The 19,886-nt window shown below is 40.7% G+C and overlaps 1 protein-coding gene and 1 non-coding gene across 4 annotated transcripts in view; both read left to right on the top strand.

Annotated features, from left to right (window-relative positions):
- The first annotated feature begins 178 nt into the window (after window positions 1–178).
- CCAR1 (cell division cycle and apoptosis regulator 1) overlaps window positions 179–19,886 on the top strand; it is a 29,437-nt gene continuing 9,729 nt past the window's right edge. For 2 of the 3 annotated variants that reach the window (XM_042818091.1, XM_042818090.1), the window contains exons 1-18: window positions 179–245; window positions 840–956; window positions 6,342–6,514; window positions 7,086–7,130; window positions 7,786–7,818; window positions 8,758–8,951; window positions 9,467–9,581; window positions 9,664–9,856; window positions 11,046–11,178; window positions 11,543–11,704; window positions 12,110–12,335; window positions 13,311–13,424; window positions 14,276–14,442; window positions 15,162–15,372; window positions 16,179–16,262; window positions 16,900–17,085; window positions 18,691–18,882; window positions 19,389–19,622. In XM_042818091.1, coding sequence (XP_042674025.1) covers window positions 884–956; window positions 6,342–6,514; window positions 7,086–7,130; window positions 7,786–7,818; window positions 8,758–8,951; window positions 9,467–9,581; window positions 9,664–9,856; window positions 11,046–11,178; window positions 11,543–11,704; window positions 12,110–12,335; window positions 13,311–13,424; window positions 14,276–14,442; window positions 15,162–15,372; window positions 16,179–16,262; window positions 16,900–17,085; window positions 18,691–18,882; window positions 19,389–19,622 — 2,535 coding nt within the window. In that variant the 5' untranslated portion in view covers window positions 179–245; window positions 840–883. The remainder of the gene's footprint in view (window positions 246–839; window positions 957–6,341; window positions 6,515–7,085; window positions 7,131–7,785; window positions 7,819–8,757; window positions 8,952–9,466; window positions 9,582–9,663; window positions 9,857–11,045; window positions 11,179–11,542; window positions 11,705–12,109; window positions 12,336–13,310; window positions 13,425–14,275; window positions 14,443–15,161; window positions 15,373–16,178; window positions 16,263–16,899; window positions 17,086–18,690; window positions 18,883–19,388; window positions 19,623–19,886) is intronic. The other variant, XM_042818092.1, reaches the window with a different exon arrangement.
- Window positions 14,061–14,124, top strand: LOC122160441. Its single transcript, XR_006168824.1, has one exon. It is a non-coding gene; the product is annotated as a small nucleolar RNA SNORD98 (small nucleolar RNA).

Raw genomic sequence — 19,886 nt, 5'->3', positions numbered from 1 at the left:
CCGACACCTCCCCCTCACAATCTCGCTCGCGGCGGGCCGGGCGCGCGCCCAACTGCCTGCTCGGCTCCGCCCCGCGCCTGCGCGCCGGGCGTCCCCCGCCCCGTATGGGAGGAGGCCGTGATGTCAGCAGCGTGCGCCGCTGCTCGGCGCCGCCTGCGGGAGTGCGCGCGCCTGCGCGGTGTAGGCGAGCGGAGGTGCGGGCGGCGCGGAGGGGCCGGCAATGGCCGCGATCGGGTGGCGCTCAGGTACCGGCGTGGGGCGGGCTGGGCCGCGGGGCCTGCTCGGGGCGAGCCGCGGGGGGAGCCGGGGCTACAGCGGGCGTGTGGGATGGTGCCGGTAGTCAGGGGAGGAAGAGGAGGAGAAGGAAGAGGAGAGGTGGGGGGAGGGCAGGCGGGCGGCCGCTTCCCGCCCGGGTCGGGCCGGGCCGGGCCGTTCCGTTCCGTGGCCCGGGCTCGGCGTGCGGGTCCGGCCGTGCCGAGACGGCGTTTTGTTGCTGCTGCTTTCTTTTTGCCGCCTTTGTACTTCTGGCGTTGTCTTAGTTAAAAATCTCCTCGTGGTGAAGGAGTGGCGGCGGGCTTTCCCCGAGGCTGTGCCGCACCGTGCGAGGGCCGCCGTTCTGCCCCCCCTCCTCCCCCCCCCCTCCGCCCCCCGCTCCGGGGGGGGGGGGGGGGGGGGGGGGCGGGCCCCCCCGCGGCGGCTCTCCGGCGGCAATTTGTGTTCCCCGGGGGGCCGGGGGCGGGGGGGCACTGGGCGCGTTTTTTTCTTTTTTTTTTTTTTTTTTTTTTTCTTCTTTTGTTTGCGTGTGTTTCAAAGCTCGCAGCTGCGCTCTGTTCTCGTAGGTTGTGGTTCCAGAAGCTAGGCGCCGGGAGCTTTGCCTTTCGCCATGGCTCAGTTCGGAGGACAGAAGAACCCTCCGTGGGCCACTCAGTTTACAGCCACCGCCGTGTCCCAGCCAGGTCAGTGACTGCTCAGCATCTGCGCCGGGCTCCCACGGGCGCGCAGCTCTGAGAGGCAGCTTCCCACACCGTACAGATGCTTAAATATATTGACTTAATATCAGTTGCTCCGTGAAGGGAGATGAGTAAAATCGCGGATGGATTTCTATTGATTCACAGGATAAGTAAACAAGGTATCGAGTTATTCATATCCAGCGGTGTGTAAATCACACCGCGCTGCTCCATGTTAAGTAATGTCAGCCCCAGTAAGGCACTGCTGTTCTTGAAGTGCTGCCAGAGTTTCATTTCCAGGGCAGCCTAAATTGGTGCTTACAAAGTAATTCATCTTATTAATACAGAAGGCATGCTTTGTACAGTGACGTCCCTGAAGTTTGCTACTTGGTGGGGAGCAGCTGTATATATGCGTGTGTGTGCCTGTATATCTGTATATATTTAACACCAACCTAGAACCCAGAGACATCGCCCTGCTGGTATTGGGGTGTTTTTGCTTTACCTGAGAGGCCTCTTTGGTTGCAGCACGGTATTTTTGAAAACTTAACAAGCTATATTTTGTTTTCACGTTGTTTTATAGTGCTGAGGGTTTTGAGCCAGAAACGTGAAGCTTGCTGTGTGGTGAACTTCAGAGCTGCTTTTTTTCTTCTATACAAACTTTCCTTAATATTATAAGTTGCCTGATGTGAATAGTAGTAATAATGGTTTAAAAAAAAAAAAGATGTGGAACATCTTCGAGGACTCAGGATAAAGAATTGTCTGTTTTTTGTTTCATTATCCCTGGAGTCTTACTCCTGTTTGATTTGAAGCAATGTGCCATCCCTCCCTGGTCAGGGTTTGAGTTCTGAGCACAAGCTGAGGACGCATACCTGTGATTTACAGGAGCTGTGTGCCTGGACGGACAAACCAACAACTCTCTCTTGACTCTGCTTTCCCTAACTTACTCCTTCTCCAGTTTTTCCTTTGGGTGCAACTCCAGCCTGAAGGCATACCCTAAGGACACTGCCTCCCTCACCTGTGACCTCAGCTGCATGCAGTCTCAGGTTACCCCTGTGCAGCCCTTTGCCTCTGCTGCTGCTGTGCCCCACCAGCTGGCTGCGTGCAGTTTTCCTCATTTCTCTGAATAACTTGTGCTTCCCTCATTCAAGTGGTGCCACTCCTCTGAGAAGTTGCTTACCAATGGGCAAGGGCAGCTGTAGTGAGCATGGGAGAGACAGATGTTGCCATTGGTTGTGGTGTCTGACTTGGTGCCACCTTGGAGGAATTGAAGGACAGCAGCCTCGGGGCTGGGGCCTTCTCAGCAGCCAGCACATCATATCCACAGGGAGGTGGATACAAGGCTGGCCTGAGGGCTGGCTCCATGCTTCTGTGGAGGGAAGGCCACACAAATCTGGAGAGAGTAGCTAGCAGCCATCTTACACTTCCCAAGGTAAGGACCAGAAGGAGCCCTGGGCAGATAGTGGGTGGAGTGTGGGCACTGGAGGCACAGTCTCACTTCTGATCCCTAGTCCTGTTCCTGCAGCTCTACCTTTGGTTAGCCTGCTTCTCAGCCTCCTTCAATTAAACGAAGTGCAGAATTTAATTGGGATAGGACCATCAGTTGCTGCTGTGTGAGATGTTTCACCAGTTAAATGAGGACAGGGAATCTCCAGGGATTTTCAGCTGTTCATCTAATCCAGGAGCACCTGATGCTAACATAGCAGCCTCTGAAGACTAATGTTTAACTGCAATTCTGCCATCTTCTTGCAGAGTTTCCACTGTCCTTCGCGATCACTTGAAAGCATTTACCTCCTTACATCGCTCTCTGTGGTCCCTTCCTGTTCCTGCTGCTATACACAGTTGGCACGTCTGTGTCCTCTGTCGTTCTTGTCTTTATTACTAATTCCAGTCACTGAGATACTGCCACCCTGCTCCATTTGTAGTGCTCATGTACACAGTTTCCTTCCTTGTTGGCTGTCCTGATTTGTAGCAGGGAGTGCAAGAAATCTTTCTGAAAAACATGTGTTCCTTGGCCTGCCGAGAGCTGAAGCACTTCAGCTCTGAGCTGCAGTTGAGCAGCCCCCATTCCTGCAGCTTTCACACGGAGGTGTGCCTGCCTGTCTGTTGGGCTGCTCTGCTGGTCGGGGGTGCTGACTGGCATGTGGTGCTTCTCACCTGCAGCTGAGATCAAGAAGTTGTGCAGGCTGGCTTGAGTAAATCTTTATGTTCATGAACAGACTGAAAAAGAAATACCAATATTTTGTAAAAGCTGTTAAACAGATTTATGAATGGCAGCTGTTTTTATTGGAGTGTTGGGCTCCTTCTCCAAAGCATCAGGGTGCTTGCATATTGAGGAAAGAAATCCTGGTTTTCATAATGCAAACCGTGTGATGTGGAGCTTTTCCTAAATTTTGGTCACAAATGGTGCCTGATTATATTGCAAAATCAATTTGATTGTTGCAAAAAGATAATTTCAGGAGGATTTTTTTTTCTCTTGCTGACTTTAATAGTGTGTTGGCCATTTCTGGTGAAGAAGTCACTATACTAGTTTGGACTTAATTATTAAAGTACATCACTCTAAGGTACTTGTAGGGTTACATACCATGTAATGAAGTGTTCCTGGGATTGTTCTGGGACAATTATTTACTAATTGCTGTCTGTGCCTCTGGTGTTAGAAGACAGGTAATTCCAGAGGCCAGTAAATGCCTGGTGAGGAGAGACTCTGACGAGCCACGTGGTGAAGTTGTTGTCTAGTGGAATGGTTTTGTGCATTGCATAACTGAGAACAGAATGAAGTCCCTGCTATGCTGCTTCAGAATAGTTAAAGTGTAGATTGTAGCTATTGCAGAAACTTGAAAGGTAGGAAATTAAAAATGTGAAATTTCTAGATAAAACAAAGTGCTTGTTCTAAGTACTTCTGATTCGTGTGATGATGCGTGAATTCCTCAGATACCTTCCTGCTCTCTCAGTGTGTTTTGTTGGTGGAACGGTGCTTAGCATGTGCTATCTTCAGGATTGAGATGTCCCCCTTGTGTTTTGGAACCTGTTTTTGTGCAGCTGTGGTCCCGGGGAAGTCCTGGCTGATGAGTGTTGTCTTCATTGCTGTATCGAGACCTAATGCAACAGTTGTGCCCTGTTGTTGCTCGTGGCTGCTATAAGATGACTAAGAGAAGTGTCGGTGAAGGACAAGTGTGTGGTGGGAAGTCACATTTGCTGTCAATTCTGAGAGGCATCCAGAGCCCTGGGTAGGCAGGCTGCTTATTTATTGTAACACATAGATCTATGTCACTTACTGCTGGAATTGAGAAGCAAGAGGAACTGTTAAATATTGCTTTAAAAAAAACAAAATTATAATTTGTTTGTAACAGTAGAAATTTCAATGAGATAGAAGGATGTTTGAGCTGCAGCCTAGGACTCAGATTTGGCCATAGGTGATTTAGAATAAACTTCAGAGTGAATGATGGTAGCTAACGTAGTCAAACAGATTCCAAGTCAGTAGCATTAAGTGAACTCATGTGCTGATAGGCATTTTTGTTCAGCATTTGGAAGTGAAAGAATAATGCATTTGGTGGTTTGTTTGTTTTTGTCCTGAATGAGCCAGCAAAGTAATATTAGACAAGAAAAGTGGAAGTTATTCCAGGATAACATCAGCAGAGCATTTTGATTAGATCTAGGGTCTGTTTAAGGTGTGTTATATAAGACATTGGTGAGAGTGTGCTTCTGGATGGTCAGGAACTCGGGTTGTAATTGGAACTGGCAGAGGGAGAAGCAGCAGTAGGTGTGAGGATGGAGGCAGTGCAGGGCCCGTCCTGGCAGGAGACCCACGTTTGGTTTACTTGGCTTCTGCAGCCAAGTGAATGTTGGAATTTTCCAGGGGGAAAGTGGCATCATATTGGAAATACTGCTATTCTGCTGTACTGTAGAATGGTTGATTTCACTGTTAAAATAGTTTTACTTCCTGGAATACTTATGTGAAATATTTGATATAAATCATAGCAGTGATCATTATTTTCATGGTTCTTAATGGATTTCTTACAGATTTCATTCCAAAATTGTAAGATGCTTAATGTCATCAACTTGTTTTCCAAGTATTTTTACCCTCCTGCAGAGAACATGTATGTGTATGTGTATGAAGAGGGGATTGCCTCATTCAGAATTTGTTATGCTGATTACAGCGCCTGTGTATTTTCTGTTGGTCACTAAGCACAAAGCAGTCTTACTGCATCTGTGGGTCAGAAGTGACAGCTTCATTTGGGGTCAGGAACGGTGTGGAGTGTGATTCCACAGGAAGATTGCAGTGTATGTGCTCTTAATATCATTGTGTCTTTAGTAGCCCTGTTCACCTTGAATGTTCTGAAGGTGGCTGGCTGACCCATTTTTGCTGGCAGCATGCTTCTGTGCCGAGCTTCTCTTTAGTTCTGTTGAAGCACGTGAACCGCTGATAGCTTGCTTAAATGATATTTGATCACACAGTTGAATGTAGCTTGCTTGACAAACTCGTGCTGTAGGTGGAGCAGGTCTCCAGATGGGTTTGCATTTCTTTACTGAGATTTGCACTGTATGGTGTTTTCTGTACCTAGGAGTTCCTTAAATAAAACATAATCGTTGGAAGAGACAAACCACGTGGATAGCTGCTGCTTATGATTTACTTCATATTCCACAGTGAATTAAAAGCTGATGTGACAATAAAATTATTACTTTTTTCCTTCTGTATGGTGTGGATTTGTGCAGCACAGACAGGAGACAGCGTGGCTGGCTCCCTTTATGCGTGAGGAGTGATGAAGCTCCCTGTTGTTACAGAGCTTCTCGCTCTCTACCAGCCCCTATAGCTATGAAATTCAGCTTGTTCTGGGACAAAGACAGCACTGAGTGAAGCCCAGCCTTGTGCATTTGCGGAGCACACATTCTATAAACCTCACCCCAGAGCTGCTGCTACAGTAAGGAGACAGTTGCTACAGTAAGGTGGTTGGACTGGATGATCTTATAGTTCGTTTCCAACCTTGTGATTCTATGATTTCTCACGCCCTCAGAATGAAATGCTAATTGATGTGCAGAAGAGAGCAACAATCCTTACTGCGCTCATCCAAAGCCTGAAACACGCTGCATCTTTTCTTGAATGCATGTGTTGGGAGCAGGCGAGAGACGGGGCTGACAGTTACTATAGCTGTGCAGTCATATGCAGCTTGAGAGAAAAGGAAATTCAAGTCTCCGTGCCTCTGCTGTACTGTACTATTTGTAAATACATTTAGTAAAAGAGAGTGTGATCCCTTACGCTGTTTTTTTTCCCAAGTGGGATTATGTACTTCAGGAGCTTGACTGAGGAGTAAAGCATCACGTACTGTGTCTAATACCACTGCGAGAAAGTGAATCTGTTTAAAGCCACTCCTGGTGCTGATGCGTGCCTTCTCCTTTCAGCTGCTCTTGGTGTGCAGCAGCCGTCGCTGCTTGGAGCCTCTCCTACAATATACACCCAGCAGACGGCGCTGGCCGCGGCAGGGCTGACTACGCAAACGCCAGCCAACTACCAGCTAACTCAGACGGCCGCTTTGCAGCAGCAGGCGGCAGCTGCAGCAGCTGCCTTACAGCAGGTAAAGAACAGAGCGTTTGCGGTTGTTGTTAGGAACTTAGAAATATAAAACACTGGCTTTGTGAAGCAGAAGTATGTATAAGGAAAGAAAATGGGGGAATATTTACCTTTGTTTTGTAGACTTTAAAAACAAACAAAACTCGTAGGATCGTAGGTCTGCAGCTATTGACAGATGGATCAATTGGGGAAGGTGGGAATTTTGGCTGTGGAGGTGCTGACTGTTGGCTATGGAATGCAGTCCAGGAAAAGGAGTTCTGCCACACCTAAGCTGAATATCTCAAATTGCAAATATCCCCAGTAACCATATGTAACTTGATGTCATTTTTCATGATTTCCTGCAGATTGTCCTGTATGTGCTAATGTAAAGCTTTGGCTGAGAAGTCCAGTCAAAATCCAGTCTAAAGATGAAGAATATTTGTTATAAAAGTAGTACATATTGATACTATTTCTATATTCTATTGTTACATTTGAATAGTTTTTATCTCAAACATGTCTAGCAGTTAATTGGATTTGATATTTTGGGCCTAAAAATACTTCCTGTTCATGAAATATTTTGCTTTTATCTGTTTCAGCAATATTCACAGCCTCAGCAGACTCTCTATAGTGTACAGCAACAGGTTTGTCTGATTCTTACTGTGTACATCACAAACTTGAAAAATAATGTTGGTTGTGTGTATTGTAGGAGTTGTCTACAAAAACATCCTCACGTGGGAAGTTATTAAAGTAATTAACATTTTGTGTAGTGAAAGAGAGCTTGAAGTTTACAAACTTGGAGAGATATATCCAGAATGGAAGCCTGCCTACCTTAATGCAAAAAGAAAATAAAAATACGTAGTATTCCATGTGTACACAATTCCTTCTAAACTTTGCTCTAATCAGGGCCATGTATTTTAACTGCTGGAAAGATGCTGTCCAAAAAAAGTTCCCTTTTACATATTTCATGGTCTTTGAATTTACAGGACTTTGAAAAAGACTAAAAGGACATGGGGATTACAGGCCTAAGCTTCTCCAGCTGCCAAAACTTTTTTTTATATTCCTGTTAACTTTCAGTTACAAGGAAACGTCTGCTTACTTAATAAATCTGAATTGCACAGTGTTACAATTAACCAAATGAACACAATTTTATGAATATGCAATCTGCTTAAATGATCGAACCCCCAAAGTTTTAGTGACTCAGATTAAGCAAAAACTGCTCTTACTTGTAAAGAGGAGGTGAAATTGTACAGTTTCCTTAAGCATATAAAATTAATTTATAACTTTATTTATTTTAAGTTGCAGCAACCTCAGCAGACCATTTTAACTCAGGTTAGTTTGGTTTTATTGTTTGGTCTTCACCCCCAAACACAGATAATGCAAGAGCACAAATTTCTGACTTCCTGAGCATTTCAATCTGTAAAATGAACTAATATGAGTGGCCATCTTATTGGTATAGATTTATTTTATCCAGATGTTAAAATATGCATAGCCTTGGTTTCAAAAGTTTAATGGCAACTGCTTTTCCTTCATATTGAAGGAAATGTATGTTGAATACTTTTTTTTTTCCGAACTTCAAGTATTCAGTTGTTTTGTAGTAATGGGGAAAGTCCTTTAAAGAGGAATTTAACTTTGTGCTAACCTTATTGCAGTATGAATACTAGAGGTCTACAGAGAGTCTTGCTGAGCTTGAGAAGGTTGAACATACAACCATTTTAACACTCGCATTGGTTCTAGTACTGTTTACAATTAACATAATCATTCTTAGAAAAAAAAAATGAGGTAAAAATAGTTTACTTAATTTCAGTCTTCTACTGTGTTTTAATAAGAAGACAAGCACTTAAATTTGTTGGGCTAGGGAAGGGCTCTGTTAGCCTCAGCCTTTAACCTACTTGGAATAAATAGTTGGGGTACAACCGGGGAGTGATCTGTAAGCATGTTTTAATAGCAGAGTTAGCATTTCTCTCTCTTCAACCCACTGTATGGGTTACTTACACATGATAGTGAAGTCTTCATTTTTTTCTAGACAGTGTTAATATTTTGAGAAAGTTGACTTTTCTAAAGGATAAAGCCAGACTCCATTCGAAGTCGAAAGATCGTTATCTTCAAAAATAAAAAATAAAAAAAATAAAGACTTCCACCTTCTGAAAATCTCTGTTCAGAATAGTTGCTCTAGAGATTTCATAAGTATTTCTCTACATTGGTTAAAAACTTCCTTGTAGACGTATCATCTGGTTAGGTGATTCATAGTTTTGTTTATTTTGCTTGCAGCCAGCTGTTGCACTGCCTACCAGTCTTAGCCTATCTACTCCTCAACCAGCAGCCCAGATAACAGTTTCTTACCCAGCGCCCCGCTCAAGTCAGCAGCAAACGCAACCGCAAAAGCAGCGCGTCTTCACTGGGGTTGTTACTAAACTGCATGATACATTTGGTTTTGTGGATGAAGATGTCTTTTTTCAACTTAGGTAAGGTGCAAACACTTGTCTGCTGATGTGTTCCGTGCTGCCCTTGCTAGAGAAAAGGTTTATGTTACTGCATTACAATTCTGTGACTCAACTCACAATGTCTGCAGTTAGCTTTTCTCAGTCAGCACCGAGTCAGATGCTGAGTTAGTAGACAGTAGATCTGAGTTCCTTACATGAATTTTTGAGTTTTCTTAATGCAGAATCCAAAGTTGAGATGCAGAAGATAGTGAGCTCCTTATAATATGAAATTGCACAATTTGTGGGTGATTAAATGCATATATTTTGCTATCTGCCTATCTTAATACAGCATAGTTGAGGAATTTGTGTTAGAGCCAAGGACAGGTGTAACATTTTTTTCTCATACTCCAAACTGAGTGTACCTTGTACCTTTCTTCCTTTAAGCCTTCTTTGTGAACTTTTATCTGCTTTCCCCAACTTCAAACATAACTTATAAATGTAAAAATAGTTTCTGTAGCTAAATAAGACTCACAATATGCTTATTGCAATATTTGCAGTGCTGTTAAAGGAAAGACACCTCAGGTGGGTGACAGAGTTTTAGTGGAAGCTACTTACAATCCTAATATGCCGTTCAAATGGAATGCACAAAGGATCCAGACGCTTCCAAATCAGGTAGGAGGGTTGCCCAGTGTATCTTTTACTGACCTCTTCTGGTTTAAGCACCTTCACAACTCATTTTCTTTTCTGCTATTAGAACCAGACACAGGCTCAACCATTACTCAAGACACCTCCTGCAGTTCTTCAGCCCATTGCGCAGCAGACGGCGTTCGGTGTTCAGGCACAGCCTCAGCCCCAGTCCTTGCTGCAGGCACAGATATCAGCAGCTTCAATCACACCTCTGCTTCAGACACAGCCTCAGCCATTGCTGCAGCAGCCACAGCAAAAAGGTGCTCCTTCAGCATGCAAAGCTTGTTCTAGTTCTTACTGTGCTTAGTGTGATTTTTTTTTTTTTTTTTGTCAGTGCAAAGTCTGAAGTAACAGTTGAAGTAATGTGGAAAGAATTCCACAGAAGGACAGGTTCATAATTTTTCAGTTAGAATGTGCATCTTTTTGCAACTGTATGCATGGTGCATTGCCTCCACTACTAGCTCAAGAGTCACCTGGTTAGTGACATTCCTACAGACTCTTGTCATTCCTACTAAGATGTTGTAATCTGGTGTAGTTTTTTGTTCTGATACTTTAGCAGACAACGGGGAGAGTTGAAAATTGTGGTCGTGTTGTAGTTCTTCAGCACCATTTGGAATGTTCAGCAAAGTCAGGTTTTGCATAATGATGTTCTTAAAACTGTTATTTCTATATTAGTGTTGTATTCATTTCAGTCAGCCAAATTGACACGAAAATAAAAATTACTGAATATGGCAGATTTGAAACGAAGTCTGTTATCATTTGATCTCTGGGTGACTGACAAATCAGTAATAGAATTGATGATAAGACAATCAAGGCATTGTCATCCTACCCACAAGAAAAGCAAGGAGAGGGCATCATCTAAGCAGAACTGTTTTGGATAAGTGCTTATTACAGTCTAATTGGTCCTGGTTGTTCATCAGTGTTTATTTGCTCTATTTATAATCAGTTAAGTGTGTATTGTCTTGAGCCAGCAGAATTGTATGTTTGGGAATTGATATGCCAGGATAATCAGATGATACAGGAGTAATTTTTACAGTAAGCTAGTTGCTATTCATAGGTAAAAAAACATGATAAATAGGTTGTAGGTTTTTTTTATTTTTTTGAGTATGTGATATACCCGTCTTAAAAGCGTTACTTTTCTAAGAGAAGGTTTAGGTATTTACTAGGGTAACTACTATATGCTTAGATTTATATTAACTTCTGTATTACAAATGTACTTTTAAAGCAGTTTTGCTTCCTGAAATAAATTCTAGAGGCTAAATTTGTATCAGTGAAGAAAAGCAAAGGTCTATAGAGTTTCTTGGTGGGAACGATGTTAATCAATAGACTCTAGAGATGTTTTAGAAAACATGCATGTACACAAAGAAAACAACAGTGAAGTGGCAGTGTTTTTAGGGACTTAGGCAGTTGTCCTCTGCTAGGTACTGATTCTGTACGTTTTTGTTCCAGGTGGTTTGTTACAGCCCCCTGTCCGTCTAGTTTCACAGCCTCAACCGGCTCGAAGATTGGACCCACCATCCAGATTTTCCGGGAGGAATGACAGAGGAGGAGATCCTATGCCAAACCGAAAAGATGACAGGAGGTGTGCTGGTGACAGATCTTTGTAGCCTGCTCTGATAATAATCTAGTCTAAGAAAGCTGAGCTGCTTTCGCTAGGCTGGGACAGTGATATGCACAACCGTTTGTAGCACTAGATAACTGATAACATTAGTTAAATGGAACTCAGTGAAGAGTTCTTACCTGTTTGAAATAAAATGATTGGATTTATCAGTCTCTTTTGTAAAGAAATTCCTCATCGGGTTTTTTTGTTTTTTTTTTTTCCAGCAAATTCTCCTTTCCCTTTTGTGAGTCGTCCCTGAGAAATCTAGCTTCCTTTGTGGTAGAAAGCTTTTTGTGTTACACACGTGCTTTGCGTGTTGCTAGCATGTATGCATTTTCTTTTAAAGCCGTGAGAGAGATCGGGAGAGGCGTCGATCTCGGGAAAGATCCCCGCAGAGAAAACGCTCCAGAGAGAGATCGCCTCGACGAGAGAGGGAGAGGTCGCCCCGAAGACCGCGACGTGTTGTTCCTCGTTACACGGTCCAGTTTTCTAAGTTTTCATTGGACTGGTATGTTTATAACACCAGATTTTCACTTAAAGATCTCATTTTAATAGGGGTACAAATTACCGTGGGAAGTGTCAGCAAATGTATTTAGCGGGCGTTATGATCCTGACTTCAAAATAGCATCCAATACTTCATGGCTGAGAATCGTGAGTGAAATGTTCTGGGCTCTCTGTTAACCTTTTGGTGTTAGTGCAAAATGGATTTATAACCTTACTGTTTAACGAGTATTCCCTAGTTTGTAGACACCTTTATTAGAGGAACGTTTAATAGTTGTTTTTTAATACCTGACTCATTAGATATATTACTCTTTAACGTGTCTCCAATTAAGAGGTATATTTATACTTATAATTATGTGCTTTTCTTACACTTTTTATTGCTGTACCTTTCAAATACTGTTATGTGTTTCAGCCGCAGCTGTGATATGATGGAGTTGAGGAGGCGTTACCAGAACTTGTATATCCCAAGTGATTTCTTCGATGCTCAGTTTACATGGGTGGATGCTTTCCCAATGTCTAGACCATTTCAACTGGGAAACTACTGTAACTTCTATGTAATGCATAGAGAAGTAGACCCTATAGATAAAAATGCTGCTGTCCTCGATCCGCCTGATGCTGATCATCTCTACAGTGCTAAGGTTTGTACAGTTGCTGGTGTTACAGCTGCTCCTTAGATTATTATTTTTTTTTTGCCAGTAGGATAAGAAAATATATATATAATTGAACTGTTTTTTTTTTTATTTGAGCAAAATACAGTATTTAAAACCTTTTAGTGAACAGCTAGTAGATTGAACTTGAAGAATTATGATGGAAATTAATTGGTTTTTCTGCTACTAGAGCTGTCCTAAATCTTGTTTTTATGGAGATACTTTTGTATTCTCTGCACCCAGGAAACAAAGCTGCAGGATCTTTGAATACGACAGTTCCTAACACCCTTTCCTGTGATAGCTCTTCAATTAAAATAAGTCTGAAATTTGTGAATCAATTAGGTTTAGAAACAAAACTATTTTAGAAAGTCTTAGTGTACTGACTGTTTGTTTTTTTTTTTAAAAAAAAAAAAAAGCCTTGACTAAAACATCAGGTGTACTGTTTTGTTTTTTTTTCCATTCTACCTATGCAACTCTTTCAGAAAGTTGAGCTTTAAAATACAATCTTTAAATGAGAAAACAGCTTTCTGTTTCATAATATTAAGTTATTTAGGTTATTAAGAAAGCTTGTTAGATTTGGCGGGGCCAGTGGGATTGCTAAGAAGGTACAGATGAATGTCAGCCAGCTCTTGGGATTGCAGCAAAATGGGAGAAGTCTGTTAGTTAAACTAGGAATGTACCCAGTACTTCTTAATATAAGCTATAGTGGAAATGTGAAGAACAGCAGTCTGCATGTTGCTTTATATGCTTTCAGTTGATTTTTTTAAGATCACGTGGCACGCATATGGAATAGTGAGGGACTGAGAGAGGACATTTTAAGCTTAAGTTCTGTGATTTCTATTTACTTTATCCTGATATTTTGTGATATTAAGGAAAGCATAGGTGTGTATGGGTACACAAGTTTTGGTCATTGTTTACCAGTTATATTGGGAGACCTTCACAAGACTGACCTGATTTACACAACAGGTGATGTTGATGGCTAGCCCTAGTATGGAGGACCTCTATCACAAGTCCTGTGCTCTGGCTGAAGATCCCCAAGAACTTCGTGATGGATTTCAGCATCCTGCTAGACTTGTAAAGGTAAATATGCCAGATACTCTTGGCAATGGAGGTTGGTTATGCCAAAAAGGGAAGAGTTTGTAAGCAGCTAACTGACTTTATTTCCACTCTGAAAAGATCTAGTTCGGATATTACTTCTTTTTCCAATTTAATGGAGTTTTATCTTCGTTCCTTTCATACTTAGTGTTTTCTTCAACTCACTCAACATAGGTGTTTGGAGAAACCTATTTGCATTATTAACTTCATTAGCCTTTTTTTTTTTTACAAGTGTTTAAACCTTTTTAAGGTCTCAGCTGTGACAAGCATACAAATGAAGCAGTAGTTCAGTACCTATTGTAGTGAAACTTAACAATTGTTAAACTGAACAACCTGTAGGTGCTATAATATTTCAAGACAACATATTTGTTGTTTTTCATTTAAACTCCATCCTAGAACCAGTGGGAATATTGAGTTTGTAGATACAATGCTCTTGTGATCTTATCTTTTGTAGCGGTGCTTTATCACTTCTGAGCAGGTACATCTGTAAATATGTGCATCAGAATTAAGACACCATTTAAATTACTATGTGTTTGTTTTCTGTGTTAGGAAGGTTTTAATTGCAGAGGAACAAGCCTCTACCGATAAGGAAACTTGATGGAAAGTCTTGCAAACAAGAATGAGTGATGATGTTTTAAACCTATTCCATTTCTGAATTAGTCTGTGGAAAAAAATAACTGAACTCTTTCTTGACTGACTTTCATTTTCAGATTTCAAAATAATCTGAGAGTTTGCTCATGGATTTCAGTGTGTGTGCTATGAAATATTCTTTACGCTTTGGGAAGATGACTTTTTATCCCTAGTAGGGGAACATTCAGAAGACTCTTTCTGTCTAGTTTTTAGTGGGTATGAAAGGCAAAGATGAAGCTATGGCTATTGGAGGACACTGGTCCCCATCACTAGATGGACCTGATCCAGAGAAGGACCCTTCGGTGCTGATAAAGACGGCTATTCGTTGTTGCAAGGCTCTTACAGGGATTGACTTAAGTGTGTGCACACAATGGTAAGTACTGTACTGCAAAGTAAAGTAGAAGTATTTTCTGTTACGAACAAATAAAAAATAATAATTAAAGGAAAAAAAAGAAGACGGGAAAACTTCTTTTTTCCTTGCCAGCTGCTGTTGGTAGTGCAGGTAAACGACTCAAAGGGTGTTCTGTTTCCGTAATAAGTTTGATTGGTGCCTACTTTGCTGAATAATGTATTAAGGACTCATTAAAGATTCTGAATTTATTCTGACTTGTTATGCTGTAATTTTTAATGAATGTGTGTTGAAAATATTTTTCATTTTGTACATAGCTGAAGAAGATCGCCAAGAGAACTTCATTTCATTGTTCTTTTGTAAATACTTAGCTGTTGGTTATATAGCCATATTTTCTCTTGATGAGTTCACTTGTCCCGCGTTAACGTAACTTTAGTAATATCACAGAAATGTCTGTTGTGTGCTAAATTTCATGTACTTCAGTGCCTCTTATTTGCACGTTAAACCTGTGTATACTAAATAAGTAGTATGAAACAGGATTTTGGCAGCTGTCTTCCTTTCCAATTGCGATGCATCTTGACAAACATGCCGAAAGAGAAAATATGGCTTCCATAATTTTTTTCTTTAGACAAACTTCAAGGTCTTGCAGCAAAATTTCTTTACTTGATGTGCTACAAGTGATCTAGGCTCTTTAAAATGTATTGTAGAATTTTTTTTCCAACATGCTTCTTCCCTTGCAACAGGTACCGTTTTGCAGAGATTCGCTACCATCGCCCTGAGGAGACGCACAAGGGGCGTACAGTTCCAGCTCATGTGGAGACAGTGGTTTTATTTTTCCCGGATGTTTGGCATTGCCTTCCCACCCGCTCAGAGTGGGAAACCCTCTCCCGAGGATACAAGCAGCAGCTGGTCGAGAAGCTTCAGGGTGAACGCAAGGAGGCTGATGGAGAACAGGCACTGAACGCTAATCCCTTTTTCTATTTCTGCTTCTCACAGGCACAGGAACACAGGCACAAAATGCACATCACATACTACACAACATACATACATAGGAAGAACATAACTGGTAACAATGACTGGTAAACCAGCTTTCAGCAGTGTAGTGAATGGTGGTTTTTATTTTTATTTCAGCTAGTTTACTAACTTTAACTGTGTATGCCGATATCACAAATGGAATTAAATTGTGCTTACGATGCGCAGAACAATTTTTATCATAGAAGTAGTTGCTGGAATCTGGGACCAGTTGTTGAGTGAGATGCAGTTCATGAATAGCTGTCTTCAAACATTTTGCCATTTTCTAAAATTCCTAAATTCTCTCCTGTGGCCAGTTCTAATTGTGATATTTGAAACTCACCAGACACTAGTCTGAAACATCTGAATTTCAGGCCACGTGGCTGATCAGCATCTTGGATTGAGGGAAGGTCTGACTGAACAAAGAGTAACTTTGGGGATTTAAAACCTGGGGGAAGATCACACACTGTGCGGTTAATGGAGACCGGCAGTGTCTGTGTAACCCCGATATTCTTTGTGGTGTTGCTTATCACCCTTTTGTGTTCCACAGATCTGGCTTGTATTGGCTGAGTGGCACTGTGATCATTTATGAAGTGGTAGAATGTGTGTGTGAACTTGTCTAAACAATAACTTTAGGAGAAGACTGTCTGAAACAGTTGTGACCTTGCACAGATCAGCAACAGAATTTTAAAAATTACTGAAATACTTTCAAGCTTTCTGAAGGATAAATTTAAAATTTTATTTGTCAGGATGAAGAGGAAAAGGATGATGGGGAAGCAAAAGAGATCTCCACACCTACACACTGGTCTAAACTGGATCCAAAAACGATGAAGGTAACTACATTTCTAAACTTGATTCCATCATGCATTTTCTTTTTTAAAGCACAATCTGACATACAGCTGTCATTCCCTTAACCAAGGAGAAGAATTTACTAGTGTTTTTTGTTCCTTGCATAAGTATTATGTATGGGATCACAATGTAAAGAGTGAGACTATTTGAGTAGGTGATTATGGGTAATTGAAGCTTTTGTGACTTCTGAACTTTGTGTAATTAAAGCTTGTGCATATGTTGCAGTTTAACTGGAAAATGAAAGTTCTGCATTAATCTGGTCATCTCTATTCACATTTAAAATGTGGAGCCTAAAATAGTTCAGTGTTAGTTTAAAAAGGCAATAATGAGATGCAAATGTATGTCAGGAGACATAATAAAAAGTTTCCACAAAGGAGATAATAGCCTTAAACTACCAAATCTTTCCCTGCCTCTATGAAACCCTTAAAAAAGGGGTCTTTAAGGAGCAAATGATTATAAACGTAATAATTTGTATCGGTACATACTGGTGCTACTCAGTAGAGAATTTTAAAAAATACACTTGACTTTTCAGTGATGTTGATTTTTACTTCACCTTTTCTGCTAATCACGTGTTTTGCAATGTCACTGGTTGATACCACTTACAGAGCTTTTATTTACCAGGTAAATGACCTTCGCAAAGAATTAGAAAGTCGAACTCTTAGCTCTAAAGGACTGAAATCTCAGTTGATAGCTCGACTGACAAAGCAACTGAAAGTAGAGGAGCAAAAAGAAGAGCAAAAGGAGCTAGAGAAGTCTGAGAAAGAAGAGGAAGAGGAGGAGGATAGGAAATCTGAAGATGACAAAGAGGTTAGGTTTTGGATATATTTGGTTTAAGTCTTATTAAATATACATAAATACATAAAAATATAGATATAAATTGGTTTAAATATATAAGTATAAAAAGTACAGGACTATGCCTTATTTTATAGTTCTCAGGTGGCTGTGCTGGGAACTCTTGCTGTAATTTGAGATGCTAAAATAGATTGAAATTTTGGCACGCTTCAATTCTTGGGTCAGCAAAGTCAGCAGAAATATGCAACTGCCCTAAAGGTGACTGAATTAATGTCAGACAGTAAAAATAAGAGGAAAAAATTCCAAACTTCCCCAAAAATGCTCATTTGCAAACGTGTGAATGCATTTAACGAGATCTTAAATTCTTAAACCTATCTGGAAAGTAGCTGCTTAGTTCTATTTGTATTTACTGATGTTCAAGCTATAGGGAGTTACTGTAGAAATGTTTATTTCAGTCTGTAAAAGGTTATAGTATCTCAAACAGTCCACTTCTTTCACATGGCTCTTGTTTTGGTTGTTTTTTTCTGTATCCTCAAGCTTCATTTTTCACTTTTGGATAAACACCCCATGCAGTGAAGTTTCTCAGTGTTGTAGCTGATAGTTTCAGTACTGCTAAATTTGTTTTTATATTTCTTGAGGGTGAGCAAGACCTGTGCAATAATTCCAAAGTCCAGCCACATCAAAAGGGCATAAATGCATGGAAAACATTGTATTACTTGCTTTTAAACCTGCATTTTTGTGTATTTTTACCTGCTAACTAGTATAGGATAATTTGGAATTTTGGACATCTGCGTGAACCTTTTCCTTGTCAACGGAGCAGAGGCTATGTTATGTGCTTACTAATTCTTTCAGCTGCTGCCTTCTTCCACAGTTTGGATGAGCTGAACAGTCTTGGGATCCCTTGTGATATCTTCCTTCTATGATTAGGAGCAGGAAGATTTAACTGTTTGTCTTTAGGAGAGCAAAAGCTTTGCCATGACTTATGTACTTGTAAGACTCGCCTTGGCAATCAATAAGCTGTTTGGTATTTTACCTTTAACCTTTATTTAAATTTGCACTAAGGGTGTCTCTATAAACTCCGTTTCCCATACTCAAAATTTGAGTTTAAAATTTTCTGCTAGTTGTTGAAGCAGTGCTGGATAACTTTGGGAAATTATCAAATAAACTTTAGTCTTCCTATGTGAGAAATAAGATACGGTGAGATTTCCCTGTGCTGCTCAGAATAAATGATGTGCTCCTCCAGATCTCTGACTCCTTTGAATTACCTACCATTTTTTGAAGTGAATTAGTTCTGTTCCTTCCAGTATTGAGTGAACATGCTGCACCTAGCACCACAAAATAGTTGGAAGATGCTCATTGCTTTGAGGTTTAAACAACATGGCATGTCCTGCTTTGTGTTGCTCAAGTTTCCAATCTTCACTCTTAGGCTTGTGTTGGCAATGGATGTGGAATACGTTCTGTGGGTACTGGTGTAATTTCTGTTATCTATCGGTTATCTGCCTTACGTTTAGCAGTCTTAGGCTTTCCTTCTCTTTCTTCAAAGCAGTGAGTCCTAAAATCTAACCTAGATACAAGCTGCAACTTTGGGAATATGCTTTGTGTTATTCTTTGCCTCTTCAGGAAGAGGAAAGAAAACGTCAGGAAGAAATGGAACGTCAGCGACGAGAGAGACGGTACATCTTGCCTGATGAGCCAGCCATCATTGTGCATCCTAACTGGGCAGCAAAGAGTGGGAAGTTTGACTGTAGTATAATGTCACTCAGTGTTCTTCTGGACTATAGGTTGGAGGATAATAAAGAACATTCCTTTGAGGTAATTTAGCTGTGCTAGTATATTAAAGCAACTTTTTATTGAGCTATGCATTGTGATGTTATGTTGAAGGAAAGAAATGCTGCCTAGCAAGTGCACATGTGTTTATAGTTATTTATTCTTTTTAATTCTGTGGTAATCGTGGTTTTCTTAAATTCATGATAAAGTAAAGCTTAATGTAAAATTAATTTTGTTTTGTAAGACCTAGAAAAAGCAATCCAGTGTTTGGCAGCAGGTTTATAATAGCAGTGTAATCAGGTGTAATATCCGGAAGGAACAGAGATTATAATTTGTACAGCTAGTGTAGGTCCTAAACTACTGTGATACAGGAGAGAAATATAAAGTTCTTTAAGGTTTGCATGTGCAAAACAGATGGTAAGAAGTATCAAATGCATGAAACTCTGACATGGTGAAAATTAAGATAGCACCTCGTTACTTTTTTAATCAGAAGTGTAAAAATATTTAATATGCGCATTGAAACTTTGTCAATTTTCATTCTTTATGTGCAGGTTTCATTGTTTGCAGAACTCTTCAATGAAATGCTTCAGAGGGATTTTGGTGTCAGAATTTATAAAGCACTGATTTCCCTCCCAGAGAGGGAGGACAAAAAAGACAAAAAAAGCAAAAAAGATGAACGAAAAGAAAAAAAGGAAGAAAAAGAAGAAGAAAATGATGAACCAAAACCTAAAAGAAGAAAATCTGGAGATGATAAAGATAAAAAAGAAGATAAAGATGAAAAGAAGGTCTGTATTAGCTTATATTTGAAGTACTATCCTGTCTGGTTCCATATTAAACTGTTACTTGATTTTCATTTTGTTGTTGCGTTCTCGAACTGAGTTTCTATAGTGTTAGTTCATTGATCTGACCCGTTAATCTGTTTAAATAAGTTTCATTCAGTCATTCCGAAGTTTTACAGATTTATCTGAGGATTATTTTAAACATCTCTCCTCTCTCCCCTCATTTACTTTTACCACTTAGATTTGAGTGTCTGTGCTTTTAAGTGACTA

Source organism: Centrocercus urophasianus, unplaced genomic scaffold (genome assembly GCF_019232065.1).
Source record: "Centrocercus urophasianus isolate 14NV4802_14NV808 unplaced genomic scaffold, USGS_Curo_1.0 seq_17, whole genome shotgun sequence".
NCBI lineage: Eukaryota > Metazoa > Chordata > Aves > Galliformes > Phasianidae > Centrocercus > Centrocercus urophasianus.
The sequence above is the reverse complement of the archived record's forward strand: the minus strand, read 5'-3'. Positions and strand labels throughout refer to the sequence as shown.